Source organism: Molossus molossus, unplaced genomic scaffold, assembly GCF_014108415.1.
Source record: "Molossus molossus isolate mMolMol1 unplaced genomic scaffold, mMolMol1.p scaffold_m16_p_4, whole genome shotgun sequence".
Lineage (NCBI taxonomy): Eukaryota > Metazoa > Chordata > Mammalia > Chiroptera > Molossidae > Molossus > Molossus molossus.
The window spans coordinates 3,330,342-3,356,866 of NW_023425377.1; the positions used below are offsets into that span (position 1 = coordinate 3,330,342).

General features: G+C 50.4%; 1 protein-coding gene and 1 long non-coding RNA gene across 5 annotated transcripts; one reads left to right on the plus strand and one right to left on the minus strand.

Moving 5' to 3' along the window:
• The first annotated feature begins 126 nt into the window (after positions 1 to 126).
• DAGLB (diacylglycerol lipase beta) lies at positions 127 to 26,525 on the plus strand. 3 transcript variants are annotated; one of them, XM_036240870.1, is made up of 15 exons: positions 127 to 243; positions 1,735 to 1,886; positions 10,620 to 10,791; positions 11,617 to 11,875; positions 13,155 to 13,274; positions 14,485 to 14,612; positions 15,970 to 16,096; positions 17,360 to 17,443; positions 19,247 to 19,324; positions 21,906 to 21,986; positions 22,075 to 22,202; positions 22,969 to 23,037; positions 23,134 to 23,206; positions 24,847 to 25,097; positions 25,438 to 26,525. In XM_036240870.1, exons 1-15 carry the CDS (start codon positions 149 to 151, stop codon positions 25,631 to 25,633), a joined length of 2,013 nt encoding a protein of 670 aa, XP_036096763.1. In that variant the 5' UTR covers positions 127 to 148; the 3' UTR covers positions 25,634 to 26,525. The 3 variants fall into 3 exon arrangements, with proteins under 3 accessions (XP_036096763.1, XP_036096764.1, XP_036096765.1); XM_036240871.1 differs by lacking the exons at positions 24,847 to 25,097; positions 25,438 to 26,525 and adding an exon at positions 23,303 to 23,549; XM_036240872.1 differs by lacking the exons at positions 11,617 to 11,875; positions 14,485 to 14,612.
• LOC118615715 lies at positions 17,898 to 26,393 on the minus strand. Of its 2 annotated transcripts, none has more exons than XR_004956467.1 (3): positions 26,294 to 26,393; positions 19,385 to 19,510; positions 17,898 to 18,297 (listed from the first exon to the last, which is right to left on the minus strand). It is a non-coding gene; the product is annotated as an uncharacterized LOC118615715 (long non-coding RNA). The 2 variants fall into 2 exon arrangements; XR_004956466.1 differs by lacking the exon at positions 26,294 to 26,393 and adding an exon at positions 20,161 to 20,177.

The following is a 26,525-nucleotide window of genomic DNA, read 5'->3' on the forward strand; positions in this document are numbered from 1 at the left end:
CGCGCATGCGCATGCGCCTGGCCCCGTGCTCGCGGGCGCCTGCGCCGAGCCGCGGTCAGTTCGGTTGTGGAGCCCGGAGGGCGCGGGACGCTGAGTGGCGGCCGGAGCGCGGCGGGCTGTCGCGAGGCCGGGCGGCGGAGCCTGCGCCATGCCGGGGATGGTGCTCTTCGGCCGGCGCTGGGCCATCGCCAGCGACGACCTGGTCTTCCCGGGGTTGTTCGAGCTGTGCCTGCGGGTGCTCTGGTGAGGACGGCGGGCGGAGGAGGGAGCGGGCGCGGGGTGTCGGCGGGCCGACCGCGAGGGGCGGCCGTGCGGTCAGGTGACAGCGGAGTCCGGGGTTTGCCTGGCGCCCTCTTGTCTCGTCCGGTCCCCGGGGCCCGAGGTGGGCGCTGCTCCTCCGCCCCTCGCCCGCGAGCGGCCCGGAGCAGGTGGGCGTGCCCGGGGGCCCCAGGTGGGCCGGCGACCCGGACGCACGCGCCCCGGGCTCGAGCAGCCCTGGGAGCCGCCGCGACTCCCCGGGCTCCCGAAAGCCGTAGCCTGGGGTCGTGCTTCCTCGAGCCAGAAGCAGCACCTGCACCCTTCCCGCACCCTGCTCCCCGCACCCCGCACCCCCTCAGTGAAAGATGGAAAGTTGCACCGCCCGGTGCGGGTCTCGAGCCGGGGGTGGCTGCATTCCACGAGAAGCAGACGAGCGTGGCATATTCGCTCTTGTCTGTCAAAGTGTGGAATCGGGGCCCGAGGTCTGTCCTCGGAGGATCTGAGCAAGGCATCATACCGTTGTTATGAAAAAAAAAAAAAAAAAAAAAAAAAGTAGATTCTTGAAGGGGGAAAAACAATAAAAACAGGAAACGTTAGGAGTGGCTGCTCAGTAGTTGCGAAGCCTTTCCGAGGTCACTTCCCATTATTGCTAGACACCGGGCCATAATATCACGGAACTGACCAAAGCATGCAAAGTTATCTAGTCCATTTCCACTTGGACTAGAATCCTTGGTCGGGGCTTGAATCCGTAATGCCATGTTCTTGCCAGGCAGGTGTGTCCTCTGCTGAAATACCTCCAGTGACAGATCAGTTGCTTTGGCATTGTTTGCTGCTGCTTTTCATTATTGGGCACTGAGTGACGGAACATATTTATAAGCTCACAGTGTTTCCTTCAGGTTCGGCAGTGGACACCAGGACCGTCTTTGCATAACCTGCTTTCTGCCCCTCTTTTTTTTGGTATTACACAAAGCAGATTACAATGTGTTTATCAATTTAATCCCCAGAAATAAGAATTCTCTTGTTGCCCTGGCCGGTTTGGCTCAGCGGTTGGAGCCTTAGCCTGCGGACCAGAGAGTCCCGGGTTCGGTTCCCGCTAGGGGCATGTACACCCCCAAAACAAAAGAATTCTCTTATTAATAATTTAGCAAGCATATAGTTGTTGGTTTACCAGTTGTGTATGTCAGAGTCCTGTGAGGACTGTAGCAGCTCAAGTTATATTTGCTTTCTTACGGCTATAAACGCCTTTCGTGTTTTACAGCAGGCACAGAATAAGAACTGTTATGTAAGCATGGGAAGTATAAAACTCATTTTTAAAAGTCATACTCTTAGCTGACTTTGTAGATCTTTTATTGATGAAAATTAGGTTTCAAAGGGAACCTCACCTTGTTTTAGAAAATGCTGAGTCCTTTTATTTCTATCATGTTTTACAAAGCAGCTCCTTGCCTTGCATTTCTGACCCTCCCTGTTTCTCAACAGGTGGATTGGCATTCTGACTTTGTACCTCAGGCACAGAGGGAAGCTGGACTGTGCTGGCGGGGTCCTGCTCAGCAGTTACATGATCGTTCTCATTGTTCTCCTGGCAGTTATTATATGTACCTTGTCGGCCATCGTGTACGTCAGCATGAAAGGTAAAAAGATCAGCCTTGTCCTGGCTGTGTGGCTCAGTTGGTTGAGTCTCCTCCTGTACACAAAAAGGTGGCAGGTTCAATTCCTGGTCAGGGTACATACCTAGGTTTCGGGTACCCCCCACATTGGGTGCATATGGGAGGCAGCCAATCTCCATACGGGAGGGAGAGAGCGGGGGCGACCGGTTGCCACCCATACGACCCCATCTGGGGCCGGGGACAAACTGCAACCGAGGTACATGCCCTTAGCAGGAACCGAACCTGGGACTCTCTGGTCCACAGGCTGATGCTCTAACCGCTGAGCCAGATTGGCCAGGGCTAAAATTAATTTAAAAAATATCTTTAAAGCCTCACCCAAGGATATTTTTTCCTTTTATCTTCAGATAGAGTGGGGTGGGGCGGGGAGAGGGAAAGAAACATTGATGTGAAAGAGACACATGGACTGGCTGCCTCCTGCATGTCCCCCCCGGGGCCAGGGACTGGACCTAAACCGAGGTATGTGCCCTTGACCAGAGTCGAACCCGTGACTCTTTGGTCTCAGGGCTGACATGCTAACTACTGAGCAAAACTTGCCAGCGCTCTAAAATCAATTTTTAAAAAAAGATTGGCTTTATTTTTTTCAAACTATAAGAGAAAGTTTATTTAGAAAGTCACAAAGGTAGAAGTCAACTGTGGAAGAAACGGGCTCAGGAAACACGTTACAGAGGCAAAGGAAGGGCCCTTGGAGCTCAGGAGAGAATCGAGGACCGGGGAAGGACTTAGGGCAAGGCTCGGGCGTGCTCCACAGAGAGAGCTGCCCAGGGCCTTTTCTGTTTGACACCTAGTGTATCGTAACAGCTGTATCGAGATATAACTTGCACGCCATACAAATCACTCATTTAAAATGTACAATTTAGTGATTTTTAGTATATTCACAATTGTACAGCCATCGCCACAATCATTTTTTTAGAGCATTTCATCACCCAAAAAGAAACCCCATGCCTAGTAGCAGTCTCCCCTCCTGTCTCCCCAGCGCTAGGCACTCACTGATCCACATTCTTTCTCTGCACATTTGCCTGTTCCAGACTCACATAGGTAAAACCATCCAGGTGTGGCCTTTTGGTCTGGCTTTGTAACTTAGCATTGTGTTTGTGAGGTTCATTCTTGTAGCATGTCAGCACTTCATTTCTTTCTTATTAAATCTTTTTTTCTTTATTGATTTTAGAGGGAGGGAGAGAGAGAGAAACATCCATGAGAGAGAACATCGATTGGCCACCTCTTGCACGCCCCTCACTGGGGATCGGGCCCACAGCCTGGGCTTGCGCCCTGGGAATCGACAACCTCTTGGTGTATGGGTCGACGTTCAGCTGCTGAGCCACACTGGCCAGGCTTTGTTATTTTTGTTGTTGTTCTTTTTTTTTTCTTTCTAGTCCGTCCTTCTTTTCTATGGCTGAGTAACGTTACATTGAATAGATGCACCTCATTTTACTCACCCGTCCCTCAGCTGGCGCACATCTGGCTGTCCCACTTCTGACACCACAAAGGGTGCTGCCGCTGTGAACGTTCACAGACGTGCCCTGTGCAGACGCGCGTTCTCAGTTCTCTTGGGTGTGTGCCTAGCGGCGGAGGTGCCGGGTAGCTCTGTCTAGCCTTCTGAGGAACTGCCGGGCTGTTTTCCAAGCAGCTGCACCATTTTTCTTTCCCTCCAGCAGTGTCTGAGGGTTCCAGTTTCTCCACATCTTCAACCACTCTTATTATGTGACATCTTTTTTTTATATATATGGTTTTACTGATTGTTAGAGAGAGGAAGGGATAGAGAGAAACATTGATCGGTTGCCCCCTCACGCTCCAACCACCTGAGCCACACTGGCCAGGGCTGTGACTCCTTGATCATAGCATCCTAGTGGTGTGAGGGGTTATCTCGTGGTTTTGATTTGCATTTCCTTGATGACTAATAATGTCCAATATCCTTTTATATGCTGATTGGCCATTTGTGTGTTTTTTTGTTTTGTTTTGTTTTCTTTAATCCTCACCCGAGGACATTTTTCCATTTTTTGTTCAGGTAGAGTGGGAGGGAGAGAGAGAACCAGAGAGAGAGACACACAAACATCGATGTGAAAGGAACACATCGAGTGGCTGCCACCCGCCGGGGACAAACTGCAACCGAGGTACGTGCCCTTAGCGGGAACCGAACCCGGGTCTCTCAGGACCGCAGGCCGATGCTTTAACCGCTGAGCCAAACCGGCCAGGGCCATTTGTGTGTTTTTTGTTGTTGTTGTTGTTCATCTTCACCTGAGGATATTTTTTTTTTTTCATTGATTTTTAGAGAGAGTGGAAGGGATGGGGGGAGGAGGGGAAGAGAGAGAGAAACATTGATATGAGAGACACGTTGTCTGGCTACTTCCTGCATGCGCCCTGACCAGGGCCGGGAATTGAATCTGCAACCCAAGTATGTGTCCTTGACCAGGCATTGAACCTGAGACCCTTCGGTGTGCAGGCCGACGCTCTAACCACTGAGAACCCCGGCCAGGGCTGTGTATCATTTTTGGAGAAATGTCTATTTAGATGCTTTGCTTAATTTTATTTGTCTTTTCATTAATGAGTTGCAAGAGTTACATCTATTATTAATGATAATTTTTTCCCCTATATGTCCCCATTTTCTGCAGACAGTCACTTAGCTGAGAATGTTGGAAACCTTCCCTGTTGATTGCCTGGTTCACAGGGTGAGCTGAGCCCTCTGGTGACTAATAGCGGATCAGTAAATAAACTCCTCAGCCCAAGGCAGGACAGCCGCTGCGCAGGGTTTCAGGGCTGTGTCACTGCTCGAATCGATACAGGAGGTGTGCTTACAGATTGTAGCTGACCATGGGACTGGGAGGCGTAGCTCATGACAGAGGCAAGATCTTGGCATTTGGAATGACAGACTGGAACTTTAAAAATGGTAGTTCATGAGGAGCGACACAGAAAAGCGTCAGTGGTGTTCCATGGAAAGAGACCTTAGGGCTGGGTGCCCACTGACTATAGCAGCTGCAGACATAAGAGCTCCGAAAACGGAAGCATGGGGTCTGGTCAGAGGAGGGCCTGGTTCTGTGGTTGTGTCGGTCCCCAAGTGTGGGTTGTCACTGGTGCTGAGGCTGGGGAAGAGGAACTGAATGTGTGCAATGTGGTGTGAGTGGCATTATGAAGATATTAGTAAGTCAGAATTTCTGAAAGATGAAGTACTGAGATTGTTCTCATTTCAGATACAGCATTACTTAACCTCTTTGCCCTTTCTGTTCAGGTCACATTCTGGTTCATACACCATGTTTACAACTGTAATAGGGTTCACATTTGAAGCAATAAGTGTAAGATTTTTCCCCTGAATTGTTTTCCTCCAGATGTCTTTGGGAGTGTCAGTATTTTACAAAATACGTCCAGAGGGCCGTTCACACCCCTGTGATGGGTGGTGTACTCATCAAGGCCCCTCCTCCTAGGCATCATCACATTAGGGATTGGCTGCCTACCCAGCAGCCTCCTCCAAACAGAACCCAGTTTAATTCAAGACATCCCCCACCCTGCACATACCAAGTGCATGTGTCAGAGAAGCTGGCCCTCTGCCTGGCTCAGGAACGATGCTCATGTGTCAGTGATTGGTTCAGGAATGGGTGTGTGTCCCTGCTGGGGCCAGTGACATTCAGGGAGCTTACTGGGAAGTTCTGGAGAAGTCCTTCCTTGCTCCCCTAGGAACATCATCCCCTTCTGGGTGGTGCTGTGCTTGGACGAGCTACTGAATTCCCACTGCGTTCGGGCTAGGATGAGCCAACACCCTGAGGAGGACAGAACGATGGCAGTCACTGGGAGCCGCTCTGCCTGGCCCGCTCACAGCAGGGCAGCTCTTCCTGGTCTGTAGCCAGTTTGAGTTGGACTTTCTGTTACTTGTGGCAAGAGAGATCACAGCTGAACTGAAAATTGTTTTACAAAAACATGTTAGTTCAGTTGCCAATTTGTTACAAATGATGAACATCTTTAGTTTTACTTTAGTAAAACTATGTAAATTTAAGTGAGACATAACAAAGTTTAAAAAAAGAAAATGGAAAAAAATATTGTAAAATGTGAGACTTAGAGCCAGTCTCCTTAATTATAAGGGCTTTTGTGATAAGAAAACACCTGTAGTCGGTAGAAACATGGGCAGAGATCTTGAACAGTTAAATAAACATAAATAACTTACACTGACTGTCCAGCCTCAGTCGCAGTAGGAAAACCCACCTAGATAACCTGAGTTGGTGAGGCTGTGCAGAAACAAGCAGCGCATTCTGTTGGAGTGTAATCTGGTTGACTCTCTTGGAACCCAGTTTGGCTGTATGTATGTGAATCCATTTTTTCCTGTTATTTGACAGTGTGCAAAGTATTTGTAGGGATGTTCACTGCAGTGTTGTTTATAGGTATGAAAGGTGGGAACAAACCCAGTGCCTGTCAGTGGGCCATTGGTTAAGTAAAGTGTAAGTCACTTTTATGATGATCTGCTGTGCACCTGCTAAAAAGTGAGGCATGCTTGAACAGGTAAGGAAAGATTGAACTAAGATACGGAACACTGTATTCACTTGCTGTTTTCTGACGGATATGCATACACATCCCATGTTTTGTTCACGTGAAGACTGGGAGGCTACGCAGGTTACTAGTTTACTTTTTCTTTGAATTCTCACCCGAGAATACTTTTCCATTTATCTTCAGATAGAGTGGGAGGGAGATAGACAGACAGAGAGAGAGAGAAACATTGATGTGAGAGAGACATAATCGATTGGTTGCTTCCCCCAAGACCCCAACCATGGCCAGGAACAAACTGCAACTGAGGTTCATGCCCTTGATCAGAATCAAACCCGCAACTTATTGGTCCTCAGGCCGACACTCCAACCACTCATCCAAACTGGCCAGGGCACTAGTTTACTTTTAGGAAGGTAACTGAAAGACAGGTCAGCGATGGAGGAAGGCTGAATGTTTACTTTATACCTACTTGAACGTCTTACTTTTACATGCTTCACCTGCACAAAATTAGTGAGTGTTTGACAACTTGTACATTTTAGGTATTTTTTTATTTTTTGTTCAGATAGAGCAGGAAGGAGAGAGAGGAAGAGAGAGAGAGAGAGACATCGAGTGGCTGCCACCCACGACCCAACCAGGGCCGGGGACAAAGTGCACCCGAGGTACATGCCCTTAGCAGGAACCGAACCAGGGTCTCTCTGGGCCGCAGGCCGAAGCTCTAACCACTGAGAAAAACTGGCCAGGGCCATTTTAGGTATATTTTTAAGTAACTGTTAGCACATTGGTAAATTTTATTCCCAATACATGGATGAATTCTATTGCCCCTTCTGTTCTATGTTATCTCAATCTGTTTTTGGAGCAGAAAGACCATGTTTCTTGAGCTTTTGTATGCTATCCCCCTCTGAAAGAAATACCACACATTGTTGAGCACGTGTGGAACAGATGGAATTCGGTCATTTTTACACAAAAGACTGAAGCTTGTGTGTTTATCTATCCTCTGTTCCTTGGTCATCCATGTAGCTCAGTTGGGAAGAATCGTGATAGCATTGTGGTAGCTTCTAGCTTTTATTTGGGAACCTACCTGATGAAATCCTACTGTGTGGGAGTTTTATTTTTAATGTTTTCAAATTCTAAGGGAAAGTTTATTTAGAAAGTTACCGAGGTAGTAGAAGTGAGCCAGCTGGGCTGCGTGGGCTCAGGAAACAAGTTACAGAAGCAAAAGAAGGGCCCTTGGAGTTTAGGAGAGAGAAAGGCAAAGGTAAAGTGCCCGAGGGAAGGACAGGGGGACGGGAAAGGCGTCCCTTTGGGAGGTTTAATTAGGGAAGGTCCACCCTCTTGACTGCCATGGTTTTTGACTTTTTAAAGATTTTTTTTTTTTTTTTTAAAGATGGAGTGGAAAGGAAGTGGGGGGAGAGAGAGAGAAACATCAATGTGAGAGAGACATTGATTAGTTGACTCCCTCCTGACCCCAACCTGGGCCGAGGATCAAACCGGAAACCCAGGTATGTGCCCTTGACCAGGAATCGAACCGAAGACCCTTTGTCCAACGGCCGATGCTCTAACCTCTAGCCAAACCGGCTTGACTGCCATAAATTTTATTTATTTATTTATTTTTTTTATCCTCACCCAAGGACATTTTTCCATTTTTTGTTCAGATAGAGTGGGAGGGAGAGAGCGGAAGAGAGAGAGAGAAACATCAATGTGAAAGGGACACATCGACTGGCTGCCACCCACACGACCCAACCAGGGCCGGGGACAAACTGCACCAGAGGTACGTGCCCTTAGCGGGAACCGAACCCGGGTTTCTCTGGACCACAGGCTGACGCTCTAACTGCTCTAACGCTCTAACCGGCCAGGGCTTGACTGCTACACTTTGATGGAACACCCTGGACACACGGGGTCTGCTGTTCACCGCGTCTGGTTTTGGTTTCGGACGCTGAGCAGCTCCTCCGCATCTGGGTCTGGAAAGCTCGTGGCTCACCTCCCGCCGGAGGAGACTGCCTGTGGCTCGCGGTGTGGAACCCGACTGTGGCAGGGGCCTTCCTTCTGTAGCGCCCACGTGATCGGCTGTGCCTGGCGAAGGACTTCTCAGACCGTTGTGCACCTGACATAGGGGCTCAGCTGTCGTGTTAACCATGAGGCCTTGCCTCACCACGGCCTGCAAGCAGCCAGGCCATACCAGCACTTTCTCTTGAGAAGAAAATAAATATCTAAATAGATGAAAATGTTTTCCTGGGCAGGCATAGCGATGTAAAGGGCTTTCTCAGTATCCTACTTCTTTTCTGGAACCTTGACCACCGGAACTCCATTTTCTGCTTCCTTATTTATGCATTTATTTTATTCGTGCAGCGTCAGCATGTTGGACTTGCAGACCCAGGGGCTGCTGCGAATTAGGGTACACCCTTGTTTGGGGCCCCAGCCCTCCAGGAAGCAGTGGGTGTGTGCAAGCACTAATTCCTGTTTCTCTCCAGTGATCGGCTGTTGCTGTACAATAACACGCTCCATATATAGAACTGATTTTTCAGGCCACACTTCCTCAGAGATTGCGCCAGTTCAGTTGCCTAATTTGTCTTTGTGCCCAAAATGAGGCCTAATAGTGTCTAATATTTTAAAATGCGACTCTGTGTAATTCATTCTAATGAAAAATAATTTGTGGTATTTATTTTTGTTAATCCTCACCTGAGGATATTTTTCCATTGCTTTTTAGATAGAGTGGAAGGGAGAGAGGGAGAGAGAGAGAAACATCAATGGGAGAGGGACTTAAATTGGTTGCCTCCTGCACGCATCCCAACTGGGCCAGGAATCAAACCTGCAACCCAGGTACATGCTTTTGACCAGGAATCGAACTTGCGACCCTGGGCGTGTGGGCTGACATTCTAACCACTGAGCACACGGGCCAGGGCTGGAGTTTAAAAGTAATTTTCTTACCAAATCATTCTTTAGAGCTTAGATTTATTGTATTTGTTTTAATCATATGGTATTTTTGTGTTACTTAATGTTTATCACATTTTTCCAAAGGGAGTTGATGTTTTATATCAAGAATTAAAGCATACAAGCCTCTATTGATACTTGGGTTTGTTTTACAAATATGGTAAAAATGTCATGTCTAAAATGTGAGGCTTCTTTTTATTTATTTATTTATTGTTAATCCTCACTTGAGGATATTTTTCCATTTCTTTTTAGAGAGGGAAAGAAAGAGAAACATCAATGTGAGAGACACACATCTATTGGTTGCCTCCCACATGACCCCAACTGAGGCTGGAGACTGAACCTGCAACCCAGGTACGCGTCCTTGACTGGGAATTGAACCTGCAACCCTTCAGTCCATGGGCCAATGCTCTAACCCCTGAGTCAAACTGGCCAGGGCTAAAATATGAGGCTTCTTATAGTGATCTTGAACATCAGAATTGTTCACTTCCCAAAAGTGAGGACCACGAAGGCACTGGGGAGGCAGAGAGCTGGGGTCACAGATGTGGGTTATATTTTAGAAAGTAGCTACTAAGCTCCCAGAGCCTCAAGTTTCTCATTTGTGAACTGAGGTGTGAGCATTAAAGAACAGTGGGTATAAAGTGTTTGGATGGTGCCTGGAATAAGAGGGTTCAGATAGATGATGGAGCTTATTTTCCTGGCTCTTAGGACCTGGGTAACTTTGTTTGCCTGGAACAGTTCTGTTTTATACTTGTCATCCCAGCATGACTAGCAATAGCATCTTCTTTTGCTCTCAAAAGTATCCCAATTTGGCCTGTCTGGTGTGGCTCAGTGGTTGAGCATCAACCCGTGAACCAAGAGGTCGCTGGTTCAATTCCCGGTCAGGGCACATGCCCAGGTTGCGGGCTCGATCTCCAGTGGGGGGCGTGTAGGGGGCAGCCAAACAATGTTCTCTGTCACCAATGTCTCTGTCTCTCTCTCCCTTTCCCTTCCTCTCCCTCTCTCTCTAAAATCAATAAAGAAAAAAAAAATCATCCCAATTTGGACAATGATTATATGATCACCCTAGTTAGAACCCCAAAGTGTTTTTAAACCCTGGTAAGTCTAAGCGAGTCCGAGTCTCTCTGTGACGTCTCCCATCCCTTACTTTGTCACTTGCTCTCATCTTCAGCATCGGTGACCAGTTACAGGGAGAAAGAGTCGTGGTGGGTGTGCATGCAGCACCATGGGTGCTGTGACAGCTGTGTGTTTGTAGAAAGGAACCGGTCTCTGAGGAAGCAGGAGGCCAGGGTGACTGTTTCTGTGTTTTAGGAACCATTTGTAACCCCGGACCGCGGAAATCCATGGCCAAGCTGCTGTACATCCGCCTCGCGCTCTTTCTGCCCGAGATGGTCTGGGCGTGTCTGGGGGCCGCCTGGATAGCAGACAGCTTTCAGTGTGACAAGATAGTTGTGAGTGGCATCATTGCAACTGTCGTCATCAGGTGAGCTCTTCCTGTCATCTCTGTTGATTGTCACAAGTACCTTTGAGATGTAGGTAAACAAAGCTTCCTGAGCAACTCATAGGCAGCCCAGGGTCATGCAGGCTTCCTAGAGTTGGGAGTGGACCTCTCTGAGGAAACGGTAGACATTTAGAGGCGCCTGTTTGTACGTGAGAAACAGTTCATTTCCGTTGTGCGTGTCTTGATGGAGTTCTCTTTCTTACTGGTTCCCAGTTTTCCGTATTCCCTCCCTCTTTCTACAAGAAAGGAGACCTGAAGGCCAAAACAAGGGCAGACTCTAAAGGCAGGACGAGAAGAAATGCGCTAGGCAGAGTAATACACTAGAATAAGAGGTCTGCGAAGTGATCTGGGTTCATCCCGTTGTAAGTGAGGAAATGGGCCTTTCGGGGGTCTCAGCGCGGGGGGCAGCAGAGTCCAGCTCTGAGGCCCGCCTTCCTGCAGCGCCGTCCAGCCCTCGGAGCGCCTGAGTGTCCATCCGATGGGAGACCTGTGTGCGCTCACTGCCAAACTCTGCAAAACTCGGCTTACCCAGAGCAACCCTGAGGCCCCAGGAGGAAGGGCGGGTCATGCTTCGGGCTGGGGGAGGGGCAAGGTGCTACACCTCTGCCCACAGAGCTCCTTGTTTCTTTACCGTTAGGGCTCTGATCTTTGTGAGGCCTTATGAGGAACTTTCTAGAAGAAACATGTTGCTCGCCTCAGCCAGGTTCTGGGAGAGCTGTGTCTTTCTGGGTAACGAGCCACAGGAGGGAGCTTGGGCTCCGCCCTCTGCTGTGGGACCCTGTCATTGCTTGTCCCTCTGTTTGGCAGCTGGATTATCCTCGGCTCCACGGTGGTCACCATTATCATCGTCTTTGACCCGCTGGGGGGGAAAGCAGCTCGGTACTCCTCTGCTGGCCCCAGCCTCCTGGATAATCCGGAGTCGAGCCAGTTCTTCAGTGGCCTCAGGACAGCAGCTACCAGCGTGTGGGAGACCAGGATCAAGCTCCTGTGCTGCTGCGTGGAGCAGGATGACCGCGCCCGGGTTGCGTTCTCCAGCACAGCGGAGCTCTTCTCCACCTACTTCTCAGTAAGCGCAGGCGACCGCAGGCGACCGCGGGCGGGCTCCCTCCCACGCAGCCTCCTCCCTGAAGACCAGCGGATCCGCCCACGGCTGGTGGTCTGGGGGAGCACGGAGTGCTCCGGGGGCTTAGCCAGTGCGACACCTGCTCTACACTGTCAAGCTTTCAAATCAGTTTTTGATGAACTGAATTGGTTTTTAAGGAACCTGTACATTTGGGAATAATTTGCCAGGTCTCTCCACACCCCCAGCCAGCTGGCCCTCAGCAGGCACCAGGCCCAAACATGGTTTCTCACTGTTTCGCAGCGGGACACGGTGGCTCTGCTCCGAGAGGCAGCGCCGAGCCAGTGGTTCCTCTGTGACCTGCGCTGTTCGTCCTTCTTTCCCATTTAACGTGTCTTCCATACCGTGGTCCCTGCTCACCTGCCGTTAGGTTCCATGTGGGGACCAAGTCGGCCAGAGAGGCTCCTCCTGCCGCCCTGCACACCTGTGGTCTTTTTCTCGGCGCTCTGTGTGGTCTGCCTGCCCTGTGGGGATTAGAGAGTGTGTCCCCCTGAATCGGTTTAAAGGAGTCTTTCAGCCTAGTCTGGAGACCGCTGGGAGGAGGAAGAGAATCTGGCTCTTAGAGGATGTCGTAATCTGCATCAGCAGAAGTGAGTGCCGCGTGGGCAGCACCTGGTTCTGTTTTGGGAGCCAGAAGTCCTGGAGGTGGGGGTCCCTGCCCGCCCTATAGCCCTCCTGGAATGGAGGGGAGGGAAGGTCAGGCTCGGGAGACCACTCGGCTGCTTTCCGAGTTCAAGGTCCGTTTTGAGGCTTGCTGCCCCCGGTGAGTGTGAGCTCGGTCCGCAGATCTCTCCACGGGCGTGTCGCCAAAGCTTCGCGCGCCTGAGCATTGAGAGTAGACACTTGGGCTGAAATTGGCCACTATTACCAAAGTAGCCAATTTAGTCACTTAATCCCCCACTGCATAAAAGATGGGGATTAGAGTAAAAATAGCCGAGTCACTTGAAAGGAAATTTGAAAATGGAGAACCACAAAATGTTGATGTGCTCCAGTGGGTTTGTCTGAGGGCGGGATGATAAAATACACTGAGCGCACATATAGGAGGAGTCCCAAAGGGAAAGTACTTTTAACACACCTTTTTACACATAACTGTGTGTGTGTGCTCGTGTATGCGTGTACATGTTTGTGTGTGTGTGTGTACATGTGAACTGCATAAAACTGATTGTAAGGACCTCAGGGGCAGTTCTTGCTGAGGGTGTGACAAGCCATTGTGGTTTCCATCCAGGACACAGACCTGGTGCCCAGTGACCTTGCGGCAGGCCTCACCCTTCTCCACCAGCAGCAGGACAGTATCAAGAACCAGGAGCCTGAGGAAGTGGTCAGCCATTCCCCCGGGTCCTCCCAGGTAAACCCAAGTTTCTGTCGGGTTGTACAGTTTTTGATATTTACACCCATTTGTAAATCTTTATAAAAGAAAACAAACAGAAAACCTAGCCATCAGCAATTTCAGGAGTTGGCTTGGAATCAGATCTGTGGTTTGTACTGGTTGTGATTTGTCACCTGTCAGGTGCAGCAGCTCCTTGTCACCTGGAACCAGGTAGAGGGAGCCCATTCCTGGCCACTTCGCCATCCACTATGTTTTAGAGCATTCTCTCTTTAGGAAATTGTCGTGAGTCTACATTTTTTTTTTTAATTAAAAAAATTTCTTCTTTATTGACTTAGAGAGGAAGGGAAAAGGAGAGAGAGAGAGAGAAACATTGATGAGAGAGAACATTGATTGGCCGCCTCCTGCATGCCCCCAGTGGGGATCAGGCCCACAACCTGGGCATGTGCCCTGACTAGGAATTGAACTAGTGACCTCCTGGTGCATGGGTTGACGCTCAACCATGAGCCACACCGGCTGGGCGTGAGTCTACATTTCCTTGACTTTTTTTTTAGAGAGAGAGAGGGAGAGAGAGAAACATCGGCTGCCTCCTGCATGACCCCCACCTGGAATCAAGCCCACTGCCTAGGCATGTGCCCTGACCGGGAATCGAACTGGGACCTCAAATGATGGGACGATGCTCAATTCACTGAGCCACACGGGCTAGGCATGAGTCTACATTTCAAACATTCCTCCTGGGGTGGTGCCTGACTACCTGGGTAATGTGTTTGCTGTCTTCTCTGGGCCTGGGGAGCAGGAACAGCTGTTTTGCTTGAGGAGAGTTTTCCTGCCACAGATGTCTATGCTTTTGAAAGGAAACTCCACGCAGATGCATGTGTTTCTTTGCGCCTTCTTCAGGCACCTAGTTCTCTGCTGGTTTGTTGCAGTGGCATGAAAATCTGCTGGTCCTGACCTGCATCGGGCAGGAAGTCAGCGGGCTGTTGCAGCCGGAGCCAAGACAGTCCTTAGGGATTCTGCTGTTGACTCCACTGCACTTGCTGCAGCCCTGTAAAATGAGGGGTGCTGCTCCCTCTCTGTAAGGACCAGTTTTCCCTTCGGAAGTCCTCTGAGAGGCCCACTCAGTGAATGCAGGAAGCGGGGAGAGAGGAATCTGAGCTCGGGTTTAAGTCTCAGTGCGTTGGTCCTCTCCAGAGTGGGTTCCTCTAAACAAAAGGCTGTTTTTCTTCTGCAGGAGGACGATTTGGATGCGGAATTAGAAAACTGCCGTCATTACATGCATTTTGCAGCAGCGGCCTATGGGTGGCCCCTCTACATTTACAGAAACCCGTTCACAGGGCTGTGCAGAATCGGAGGTGACTGGTAGGTTGGCAGGGGCTTGGTGTCCCCCTTCCATCTAGATGTCACTCACTGGGGCACCCATATGTTATTTTCTAAAAATAACCCTAATCCGATTTCCCTTTTAAAAACACTTTGTTTTGAAATATTTCAAAAACTGCACGAGCAGCACTGAGAATCCCATACATCCTTTACGTGGAGTCACCAGGCGGGACTCATTTTGTCGCGTGTACTGTGCACTCTCTGAACAATGGAGACAAGCTGCAGACATCATGTCCTTGCATCTCTGATTACTTCAGCCTCTGTTTTGTCTTTTAATATGTATTTGTTTTTTAGAGAGAGAGGAAGGGAGAGAGAGAAACATGGATGTGAGACAGAAACATCCATGGGCTGCCTCCTGCACGCCCCCCAGGGGGGATTGAGCCCGCAACCCAGGCATGTGCCCTGACCAGGAATCGAACTGGGACCTCTCAGTCCATGGGATGACGTTCAGTCCACTGAGCCACACCAGCCAGGCCAGCCTGTGTTTCTTAAGAACAAGGACATTCTTTTATATAACTACAGTACAGTGATAAAATTCAGGAAATTTCCAGCAGGTGTGGCTCAGTGTTTGAGGATTGACCCGTGCACCAAGAGGTCGCCAGTTTCATTCCCGGTCAGGGCACATGTCCAGGTTGTGGGCCCGATCCCCAATAGGGGGCGTGCAGGAGGCGGTCAATCGATGTTTTCTCTCATCGATGTTTCTATCTTTCTCCCTCTCCCTTTCTCTCTAAAATCCTTAAAGAAAAAAAAATTAAAAATTCAGGAAATTGAATCATCATTAGCGAATTGACAACTTGTACTGAGATTTTTCCAGCTATCCCGATGGTATTTCCATCACAGTTCCCTCCCATCGGGATTGTGCTGCATTTGGTTATGTCTCCTCAGTCTCCTTCAAGTTGGAACAGTTTCCCAGTCATTTCTTATTTTTCATGATACTGCAGGAATTTGGTAGACTGGCCCTCAATTTGCATTTGTCTGAAGGTTTAGTGATTAGATTCAGGCTGTATGTTTTCGGCAGGACTGCTCCGTGAGGGACATTGTGTCCTTGTGGGCATATCACAGTGGGAGACACCTGGTGCCAGTTTGTCCCATTACTGGTAACTTTGGGGTCTCTCCGTCCTGCTGATTTAGTTCATTTTTTGACAGTGTAAAGCAGTCACACGATTCCAGAAGTTAAACTATAGAAAGAAGCATGTACAGAAGTATATTGTCTTTTAAGGGCCATTATACGTTAGCCAGACTTGGTCCTGAAAATTGTAAGCTCTGGTCCTTGCGTTTGCTGGGAAAACAAGACAGGTTTGACATCCCTTGGTGAGTGGCTCAGGTTGTCCATTTTTAGTTGCAGAAGCAGGACAACAGAATATGACTTGGTTGGAGGTGATCAGCTCAACTGTCACTTTGGCTCCATCCTGCAGACGACAGGGCTCCAGTACAGGGATTTCATTCACATAAGCTTTCACGACAAGGTAGAGTGTGACAGCGCTTCCTGACTTCTCTGGGGTCCTGGAGTCCTTTGAATTCTGATGGAAGTTATTCCCCCAGAAAACTGTGCGTGGACACATCCCACACACTCTGCCCCAGGTTTTGCATATCATTTCGGGGGCTTTACAACCCCCCGAAGCCCACACTGGTCTAGCATGAGACGAGCAGAGCGCCTCACCGGAGGTGCTATGTGTGTCTCCCCGGGTCTGTCTGTCATCGAGGAACAGTGAGTCCTGTTTGGCTCAATCCCACAGCAGTGTCTGGAGCTAGTTACTCCTGGTTTCTGGGTCTGAGCCCCATTCACAGTGTTGTTGTGCAGTCCAGAGGGGGCCCGGGAGCACTGGGCAAGTTGGTGACCCTACAGAAGCCCAGCTTCTATGACCTGCCCTTGGTGTGGCTCAAAGCCCTCCCGGTGGCTGTCAGGGTCTCACACGTGCTGCCTCATCGGATCTTTGGGGAGCTTCCCACTCCCTGAAAATCCAGGCCACACCAGGCCAATGAACTCAATCTCTGGTGATGGTCCCCCAGCCAGGAGCCCCCGTGTTGTCATGATTGTCTCTCCTGCTTGCTCCAGATATGTAACCATGCACCATAAACCAGTGGCTGTCCTCACAGTATTGCTGTCATTGGTCAGTGGCCATCCACAAGCCAGGTGCTGGGTATCTGCCCTCCAGCCCAAGGGGCTGGGGCCGTTACTGTCCTGTGGAAGAGGAGAAAGCAGACCGAGAGGACCGGGGACGCTGTGTCCTTGCAGAACTGGCTCGGGAGGCAGGGGCCCAGAGTTCCAGCTGTACCTGTGCGTGTGCTGGGTGAACGTGATGCTTCCCTGCCAAACCGCCTACCTGCTCACACTTCGCGGAGCAGGGGCTCGTTCTGCCTGTGAAGGCGGCCCCGCCCCACCCAGGATAACCTGAAGTCGTTGTCGGACAGCAGCTCTCAGTCCTGGCCCAGAGGGACGGCTTCTAGTTGGTCAGCGCAGAACTGGACTTACCCACTGACCCTGCTGATGCTGGGCTGCAGCGACGGAGGCCCAGTTAGACTAGCCCCACGCCGTGTAGCACACGGCGGGTCAGGGACAGGAAAGGAAAACAAGGACATTTCCACGTGGACGAAGGCATGGTTCATGAAAGCCTTTCATGTAGAGAGAATGAGCGCTGACGGACTGGCGTGTGGGTGGGACAGGTCGGTCAGTGTCCCGGGAACGCCTGGCGTGCCTCCGGCCCCATGCCTGGCTCTCTCGTCCGCAGGTCTATGAGCTTCCCTTCATAGTGGCTCTGGACCACAAGAAAGAGTGTGTTGTGGTAGCCGTGAGAGGAACCATGTCTCTGCAGGTAAGGAGCCCGACCTTGAGCCTGGGACAGGGTGCGAATCAGAGGCGCAGAGGCCTGGAGAGCCTCTGTCAGAACTAGGGAAGCAGTCATGAGCCCCCCTCACACAGGAAAACCCCGGGCAGAAATGAGGAAGCCAGACCAGACTTGTGAAATACCTACTCTGAAAACAGATGAAGTTATTTCCTTTTTTTGTTGTTTGTTTGGTTTTTTATCCTCACCAGAGGACATTTTTCCATTTTTTGTTCAGGTAGAGTGGGAGGGAGAGAAAGGAACAGAGAGAGAGAGAGAGAGAAACATCGATGTGAAAGGGACACATCGAGCGGCTGCCACCCGCACAACCGACCAGGGCCGGGGACAAACTGCAACCGAGGTACGTGCCCCTAGCGGGAACCGAACCCGGGTCTCTCCGGACCGCAGGCCGATGCTCTAACCGCTGAGCCAAACCGGCCAGGGCTGAAGTTATTTCCTTTTAATTGAGAAGTCTCAGAAGCAGAGAGGCCAGCGGGGCAGGCGTCCCTCCTCAGGGGCATCCACTTGACTCCCGTGTGCCTGGCCCCCAGTCTGGGTGACCCTTCCCTTGAATTTTTCACTCCCAGTGCCAGAAGGGCTCAATTAAGTAGTGCTGCCGAAAGCCGCACCATGCTGCTGGCACCCCTCAGGGTCGAGTTCCTGTTCCGGATCTCAGCCTGCTCCAGATGGTGCGAGACCCACCATCCCTCCGACCCCAACCCAGCAGTCCCGCTCAGGCCTGACCTCTGCCCTGTGGAGATGCTGGGTGTCTTGCTTCTCCCCACTTCTCATGTTCTTCGGTCACCTCTTGCCCGTTCCTGCCTCATCACCTGGTTCTTAGTCCTCTGCTGACCAGAAAATGTAATGAGACCCTCGAGTTCGAGCCTCCATGCTCCTCTGTGGACATGGCTTGCAGCTCAGCAGGTGGCCGGGACCGTGCCTGCTTCTTCAGGAACCAAGGTCTGCCCAGAGACCAGGGTAGCCGGAGCCCTTTCCCTCCCCCTCCCCGGCCTGGTCGTCTGTCTGGCCCATTTCTGGTAACCATGTGGTGTCCTCCCGTTTGCCCACTGAAGACACAGGGAAGGGCCTTCTGTTCCCCTCCTCACGTACTGCCCGGCTGCAGTGTGGAGCGTGCCCGGGCCTTCTCTCTGGCCATCTCCTCGATTCCCAGTGCCACAGCCCTTGTCCAGCCCAGGCCTGTCCCCTGGGCTAGAGAAAGGAACACCGCCGATTCCTGCTCCCATTTCTCAGCACAGCTGTCGGCGCTTCACCCCGACCCGCCTGCCTTTCCTGCCCCGGCACTGGGGGCTCTGGGGCCAGCAGTTCCCAACCTGGCAGCCTTGTGACTAGTGTGGACATGGGGCCCTTCCCCCAGGAGTCAGGCTCACTGGGCCCTAGGGACACACCCACCTCCCACTGGCCACCTCTCTGCCATATCCCCTTGCCACCGCCCGCTTCCCTGCCGAGCTGGCTCATGCCGCCGCCTCCAGGGAGCCGCCCTACCCTGCAGCACTACCTGTTCTGCTCCCTACTTTCCAGTGAGCTGCTGACAGCACACAGACGTCTGTGGTGCTTAGATGTGTGCAGTGAGGCAGAACAGAGGGTGTGTCGTGGACAGGTGCCCAGAGCTGGTCATGCCACAGGTCTCTCAGGAGCTGCCTGGCCACCTGGGTTTCTGTCCTAAGTTAAGGTTTGGGTCTCAAGTCTGACCAAGGAGACGGCCACCCCTGCTGTCCCTGAGACCCGCCCACCAGCCTGCCGCCCAGCTAACAGCCTCTTCTCCCACCTTTACAGGACATCCTCACGGACCTGTCAGCAGAAAGTGAGACCCTGGACATAGGGTGTGAGCTGCAAGACTGTTCGGCACATAAGGTAGAAGCCCTGGGGTCTGTGGTCTGGAATGTTCTGTTCAGGTGAAGGGTCAGAATTTACCAACTCTTGAGTCTCCCGTTAATTCAAACCTCCTAACAGTTGCTCCACGTCAGAGGCTGCACACTGCGTGCTCCTGTGCCCCGTGCAGGGTCTCGGGGCGGCCTGTCAGCTGCTGGCGGGCAGCATCTGTAAGAAAAAGCAGGTTCAGAGTGGTCGAGTGACTTGCCAGAAGCCTGTTCTCGGAACACGGAACACGGCAGAGTTGGCATCCGAACCCCTGCGGGCGTCCTCTTCCCAGTCAGGGAAGGAACCTATTCTCGCGGTGGGGAACTGCCCGCGGTTCAGTGCGCTGAGTGCCGGCGGCGGCTCCTCCTAAATGGTTTTAAATGTACTTACAGTGCTTTTCTTTTTAATGGCTTAGAAGTGTCCAGTTCAGTGCGTTCGAGTCGGAACACTGTATCCCTGTCTCTGCCGGGAAATCCTCGTCCCAACACAGCTCTGGCCCCTCACTAACTCCTCCCCACCGGGTACCACCGGTATCTAGGAAATTGGTTCTTTAGGGATCTCGTGTAAGAGGAATCACAGGATCTATCCTTTTATGACTGACTGGTTTATTTCACTGAGCAGTTTCCAAGGTCCATGTAACTTGTGTCAGAATGTCCTTCCTTTTCAAGGCTGAATAATATTCTGCGGTATATACATACCCCCCTCTGGTCTACCCATTCATTCAGAGGTGGACACTGGGGCAGTGCCCACATTCTGGCTGTATGAATAATGTCACTGCATGTGGGTGTGCAGGTTATCTGCTCACGTGGGACTGCTGGGTATTTCGTCACCTTCTGAGGAATTTGCAGTCCAGCAGCGGAACCACCTTCCATTTCCCCAGCAGCCTCTCCCCAGCCACACCCTGCTCCTTCTGCAAGGCCGTCCTCTGTGGGTGCGAGGGCCTCACTGTGGTTTCCTGAGGACAGATGAGGTCGCAGAGCAGAGGGTTTAACATTTGAGGGGAGTCTGAAATGATGTCAGTCAGGATGTTGGGCGCAGGGCAGTGGGCGTGTGATGTTTTATACACTTCATGTGCTTTTTAACTAAAACATGTATTACTTATGTAGTAATCATTTAAAAATTTTTTTTTAATCCTCACTCGAGGATTCTTTTCCCCCCACTTACCTTTCGGTAGAATGGGAAGGGGGGAGAGGGGAGGGAGGAGGAGAGAGAGAGAAAGGAAAGGATAACAGGGACCTTGCATGACCCCAACCAGGGCCAGGGTCTGAACTGCAACCGAGGTACGTGCCCTTGATCGGAATTGAACCTGAGACTCTGGTCCATGGGCCAATGCTCTAACTGCTGAGCCAAACCAGCCAGGGCTAAAATGCTTAACTTTTATACCAATATGTTGCAGCAAGAGCGTAGCTGCCCTGCCTGGACAATTTCCAGTAAGGAGGCAGAGTGGAGGCTTTTGTCTGTCACCAGTTAGAAGCTTGACAGTCCTGAGAATATGAATTATTTTCCTTCAACCCTCAGCTATTTCTTTGTGCATCAACTCATGAGAGTCCCGTTTAACAATAATATCATTGGGTGTGTATAAAAAATGTTAAACCTTATGAGACACATCAACCAGCCAACATAAGTCTGCTGGGCTCGGTCGCAGTTCGGTTCCTACAGGGTTCGCCCACAGGTCAAGGCCCTGTGTGACCACAGCTGCAGCGCTCAGGGCTTGGCTGACCACCCGAGGCCCCTCCGGCTCCAGCTCCTCCAGAATAGCTCTTCCCCTCAGGCACAAGGGCACGACCTGTCCTCAGGCGTTGGCCCTGACACTGGCCACAGTGAGTGGAGCTGAAAGCTCCGCCGCTGGACAGTCTTGGCATCTTGTCTGTGTGAAGCATGTGCCAGGGAGACGCACCAGCAGCAGCCGTGGTGCAGGCCGTTGGCTCTGACTGCCCAGAACCAGGCACGTAACAGGTGCTAGTAAGTGCTGAAGGAAGCTGACTGCGCTCACACTGGTGGGAGAGGAAGTGGAACTGGGTGGTTTGTCGACAAGTGCTCAGATTGTGCCCAAAGCGGTAAACCCTTGCAGCCTTCTTTGGTTTCTCTCCTGAGGCTAGGCTCAGCATCCTCGCAGAACTAGACTCAGAACGGTGCCGTCGCTGCAGAGACGGTCAGCCAGGCTCCCTCTCATCTCGCGAGCACAGCCAGGCTGGTCTTGTCATGTGGACATAGACCGGAATGTATGAGAGCTTTGTCTCTGCCCTATTGGAACTGGTTGGCTGTCAAGAAGCTGGCAGAGAGCTATATTTATTAGGAGGTTTAAATCAAAACTAACCTCCCTAAAACTCACTTCTGAAGGTCTAAGTTTTGCCTTTGCAGGTACAGTGGATGCTTAATTAATGTCATTGATTCAGAACTTTGTTTTAATGTCATTTGGAAACCTTAGTCATTTGTGATCTAGATCTGACCAACCATAGGGACTTAGCCAGACCAATGCCTGTCACAGGTAAGTGCACAGTGTAATGCTGTCATCTGTTGTGGCAGAACCTGCCTGTCTGACAATCACTAGTCACCTTCTTTGTCACGTTTTTAGGGGATTTCTCAAGCTGCCAGATACTTGTACCGAAGACTCATCAGCGATGGGATTCTGAGCCAAGCCTTCAGCATTGCTCCTGTGAGATTGTAATTTTTCTTTTTTCTTTCATTACCTGTTTCTTTCTTTCTTTCTTTTAACCTTTCCTCGCTCTACTTTTATCCTTCAGGAATACCGGCTGGTCATTGTGGGCCACAGCCTGGGAGCGGGCGCCGCAGCCCTGCTGGCCATCATGCTCAGGAACACATACCCGCTTGTGAGATGCTACGCCTTCTCCCCACCCAGGGGGCTGCTGAGGTGCCTACAGACAAGTCATATGGTTATGGCTGGTCTTTTGTTGGTCATTTAATTTTTCATCCTCAAAAGTTTGTTTTCAAGTAGTCTAGTTGAAGAAAGACTACATAGCCTTTTAGTGGTCTGTCTGACCATGACTTTGATTTCCCAAATGATGTAATGCTAAATCACATACAATATTTTCATTTCAGGTGTATGACACATTGATCCAACATTCATATATATTGCAAAATGATCACCACGATCAGTCTAGTCAGCATCTGTTACCACACATTTTTTTCTTGTGATGAGAACTTTGATTATTCTTAGCAACTTGTAAAAATGGAACACAGCATTGCCTGCAGTCTGCTTGTGCTCGATGCTGGATGTTTCCACCCTGAGTCCCTTTGTGCGTTTCGCCCCCCTCCCCCACCCTGCCCGGCAACCACCAATCTGCTCTCTGTATCTGTGAGCTTGATTTTTTAGATTCCACATATATGGGAGATCGTGTGGTATTTGTTTTTCTCTGCCTGGCTTATTTAATTTAACACAATGCCCTCAAAGTCCATCCATGTTGTTTAAAATGGCAAGATTTCATTATTTTTTATGGCTGAATAATACTCCCGTGTGTGTACGTGCCTATGCACACATTATCCGTTCATTGACCAATAGACACTCAGGCTGTTTCCTTTTCTCGGCTAGTGTAAACAGTGCTGCACCGAACATGTGCGTGCAATATTACCGAGTTAGGGTAGAGAAGAAACTAATTTTTCTTTTTTTGAAATTTCAGCAAATCCCTTTATGAATACTCTAAGAAGTTCACTGTGTCCCTTGTCCTGGGCAAGGATGTGATTCCCAGGTCAGTCTGTGGATGCTTTATCTGCAGTTGGGGCAGCTCAGTACTCGAGTTGAAAAGACTGAGTACTAAGCCTCCATCTGATCTTTTGATAAACAGGTTAAGTGTGACCAACATGGAAGATTTGAAGAAGAGAATCTTGCGAGTGATTGCTCACTGTAATAAGCCCAAGGTAACTTGTGCCCTGTAAGAGGATCTGCAGGAGTCTGGGCCTCCTCACCAGCGTGTGTGGCCTTGGGAGAATGTTTCTAAATTCAAAGCCTCTTAGCGCAGGGCAGGTGATGCTGCTGCTGGACAGACTCTTGTCTGGTGTCCCACAGCTGATGTCTAAGAAAGCAAATGGAGAAATGAAGCACTTGAAACACCACAATTAGCAAATACTACAATAGAATCATCTCTGTTCCAGTTAAGTGATTTGCTGTTGTACTTCTTAGCCCTGTCTAGTGACCAACAGTATTCTGATGTCTTTGGTCACAAAGCTTAGAAAATAAGGCTGCCACAGAGTTTATGGCATAATTGTATGTCTGTCCTGTGAATATTATGCAGCCATCAAGAATGGTGACATGGCCCTGGCCGGTTTGGCTCAGCGGTTGGAGCGTCGGCCTGCGGTCTGGAGAGACCCGGGTTCGGTTCCCGCTAAGGGCACGTACCTCGGTTGCAGTTTGTCCCCGGCCCTGGTTGGTCGTGCGGGTGGCAGCCACTCGATGTGTCCCTTCACGTCGATGTTTCTCTCTCTCTTCCTCTCTCTCCCTCCCGCTCTATCTGAACAAAAAAATGGAAAAATGTCCTCGGGTGAGGATAAAAAAAAAAAAAAAAGAATGGTGACATGAATTTATATTTACCAACAGAGAAAGCTATCCATGATGTACTGAAAGTTAAAAAATTAGGCAGGCTTAAAAGTGATTCATAGAGGTATGATCTGAGGCCAGGGGGAGGTAACAAGGAGATATATATGAGCTTTGGCAAAAAATATATCAAAATGTGATTTTGTTTAGATCTCTAACCTCTTTGTTTTCTGACTTCTTTTGTTGTTGTTGCTAATCAGAAAAAAAATAGTTTAAAATAATTTTATCAGCTACCTTCCCCCCAAATTTAAAAATATTAGTATCTAATGTCTTTAAGTAAAACTGGTTTGCAGAGTTACATGAAAATAATTAAGGATAATTTCCCCCTCAAAATCTGCATGATTTTTTTTTTTTTTTTTTTTATTGATTTTAGAGGGAGAGAGAGAACCATCAATGAGAGAACATCAACTGGCCGCCTCCTGCATGCCCCCCACTGGGGATCAGGCCCACAGCCTGGGCTTGTGCCCCGACCAGGAATCAAACCGGTGACCTCTTGGTGCATGGGTCATCGCTCAACCACTGAGCCACACCGGCCAGGCACGGTTTCCTTTTTAAACCTTGTTTCTAGTTCGGTGGCTTCTTTGTCCTAGACCACTGAGTTTAGGCCCACTGACCTCCACACTTGTAAGATCCATAACTTAAAAACAATAAAACAGTCCAGCCAGTATGGCTCAGTGGTTGAGCATCAACCCAGGCACCAAGAGGTCGCCGGTTTGATTCCTGGTCAGGACACATGCCCAGGTTATGGGCCTGATCCCCAGTGGAGGGCATGCAGGAGGTGGCCAGTCAATGTTTTCTCTCATCTATGTTTCTATTTCTAGCTCTCTCTCCCTCTCACTTTCTCTCTCTAAAATCAGTAAAGGAAAAAAAAAAACCCAATGTAACAGCTGGGGCATTTGTCTGAGGTCCCTGCTGACAGTAAGCCTCTGAGTAACAAGAATGCTGCCTTCTTGGGTCTCGCCCTCAGTACAAGATTTTGCTGCGTGGGTGCTGGTATGGGCTGTTTGGAGGGAACCCAGATGACCTTCCGACAGAGCTGGACGGGGGCAACCACCAAGACCTGGCACAGCCTCTTCTCGGAGAGCAGAGTCTGCTGACACACAGGTCCCCAGAATATAGCTTCTCCAGTGACTCCCCACTGGAATCTCCCACCAAGTACCCCCCTCTCTACCCTCCCGGCAGGATCATCCACCTAGAGGAAGAAGGCCCTTCACGGAGGTGAGATGTGGCTGCAGGGCCCTGACTTGGCTCAGTCCACACACCACCCATAAAAGAAATGTGTGTAAGGACTTAAATTGGAAGTGAGCCCTGGCCGGTTTGGCTGCGGTCCAGAGACCCAGGTTCGGTTCCTGCTAAGGGCACGTACCTCAGTTGCAGTTTGTCCCTGGCCCTGGTTGGTCGTGCGGGTGGCAGCCACTCAGTGTGTCCCTTTCACATCGATGTTTCTCTCTCTTCCTCCCACTCTATCTGAACAAGAAAGTGGAAAAATGTCCTCAGGTGATGACTAAAAAAAAAAATTGGAAGTGATGCTTTGCTAATTGATTTTTGTCCTTTTCAGGTGTTCCTGTTACACTGCTCAATATACTGCAAAGTGGTCACATGAATCAAAATTCAGCAAAATACTCATTGGCCCAAAGATGCTAACAGACCACATGCCGGACATCCTAATGAAAGCCTTAGACAGGGTGGTGTCTGACAGGGCTGTCTGCGTTTCCTGTCCCGCTCCAGGGGGCTCTAATGTGGACATGGTGTAACCGGAGCTACTGGCAGCTTCCAGGACTGCAGACTCGGGCCATTGCTCTTCAAGTGACTTGACATCTGAGCGAATCCCACGATGCCCGCGCACTGCTAGGAACCTGACAGGCACTGAACTTGAGAGTCGTATAAATGACTCTAAGAAATCCTTCTGATCATAGCGTTGGCGTGCCAGGAGTCTGGAGAGCACCGGGAGGATGGGACTCCTGAGACCCAACGGGCGAGAAGCTTCACAGGAGCCCATCCCCCAGGCCTGGGGGAGGGTGGGACTCCAGCCGCCAGGGGTGGGTCTGTGCACTCCCACCCCTCAGGCCGCTTCTCACTGGCAGGGTCTTGGCTTGTCCCGTTCAGGAGTGTGAACTGGGCACACAAGAGTGCGTTTCCTCAGCAACCCGGATCTTCCCGGCTACACTCAGTCCTCAGCTGTGAGGGTGCAGACTGGGGCTGCCCCGGCGGCACTAAGGATCAGCCCTGAGCTGTGAGTGGGAATCAGCACAAAACCAGGTCAGGAACGTGAGTGGAGGCAGCTCCCGCCCCTGGGGCCACAGCCCTTCCTTGTTTACAGTCCACTGGTCTCAACACCACCGTTGATGGGAACAGTCCTTTTGGCTCTTGGAGTGGCCAGTAGGTTCAGAGGGCATTAACAATAAAGCACTTACACGTGTCACTAGTGTGTGTGCAGCGTTGTGCTCTCCTACTGGTCACGTCCACAGGTCTGTTTTCCTGAGTGGTTCTACAGTAGTCATCCTTGAAGTGTTTCTGTCACTGTAACAACAGAATGAAGTCTTCAGTCTTGTTGGCCCTCTGGCTACAGACTGAAGGTTACACGGGCATCTGATGTCACCCCACCCCACAAAGCTCATAAAATCAATAAAGAGATTTCTTTCAAAA

Excerpts from the sequence above, each read along its gene's own strand:
- DAGLB (XM_036240870.1), top strand. The coding sequence starts at position 149 with ATGCCGGGGATGGTGCTCTTCGGCCGGCGCTGGGCCATCGCCAGCGAC. Across the intron at positions 16,097-17,359 it reads ACATAAGCTTTCACGACAAG|GTCTATGAGCTTCCCTTCAT; the intron begins GTAGAGTGTGAC and ends TCTCGTCCGCAG. Across the intron at positions 17,444-19,246 it reads GAGGAACCATGTCTCTGCAG|GACATCCTCACGGACCTGTC; the intron begins GTAAGGAGCCCG and ends CCACCTTTACAG.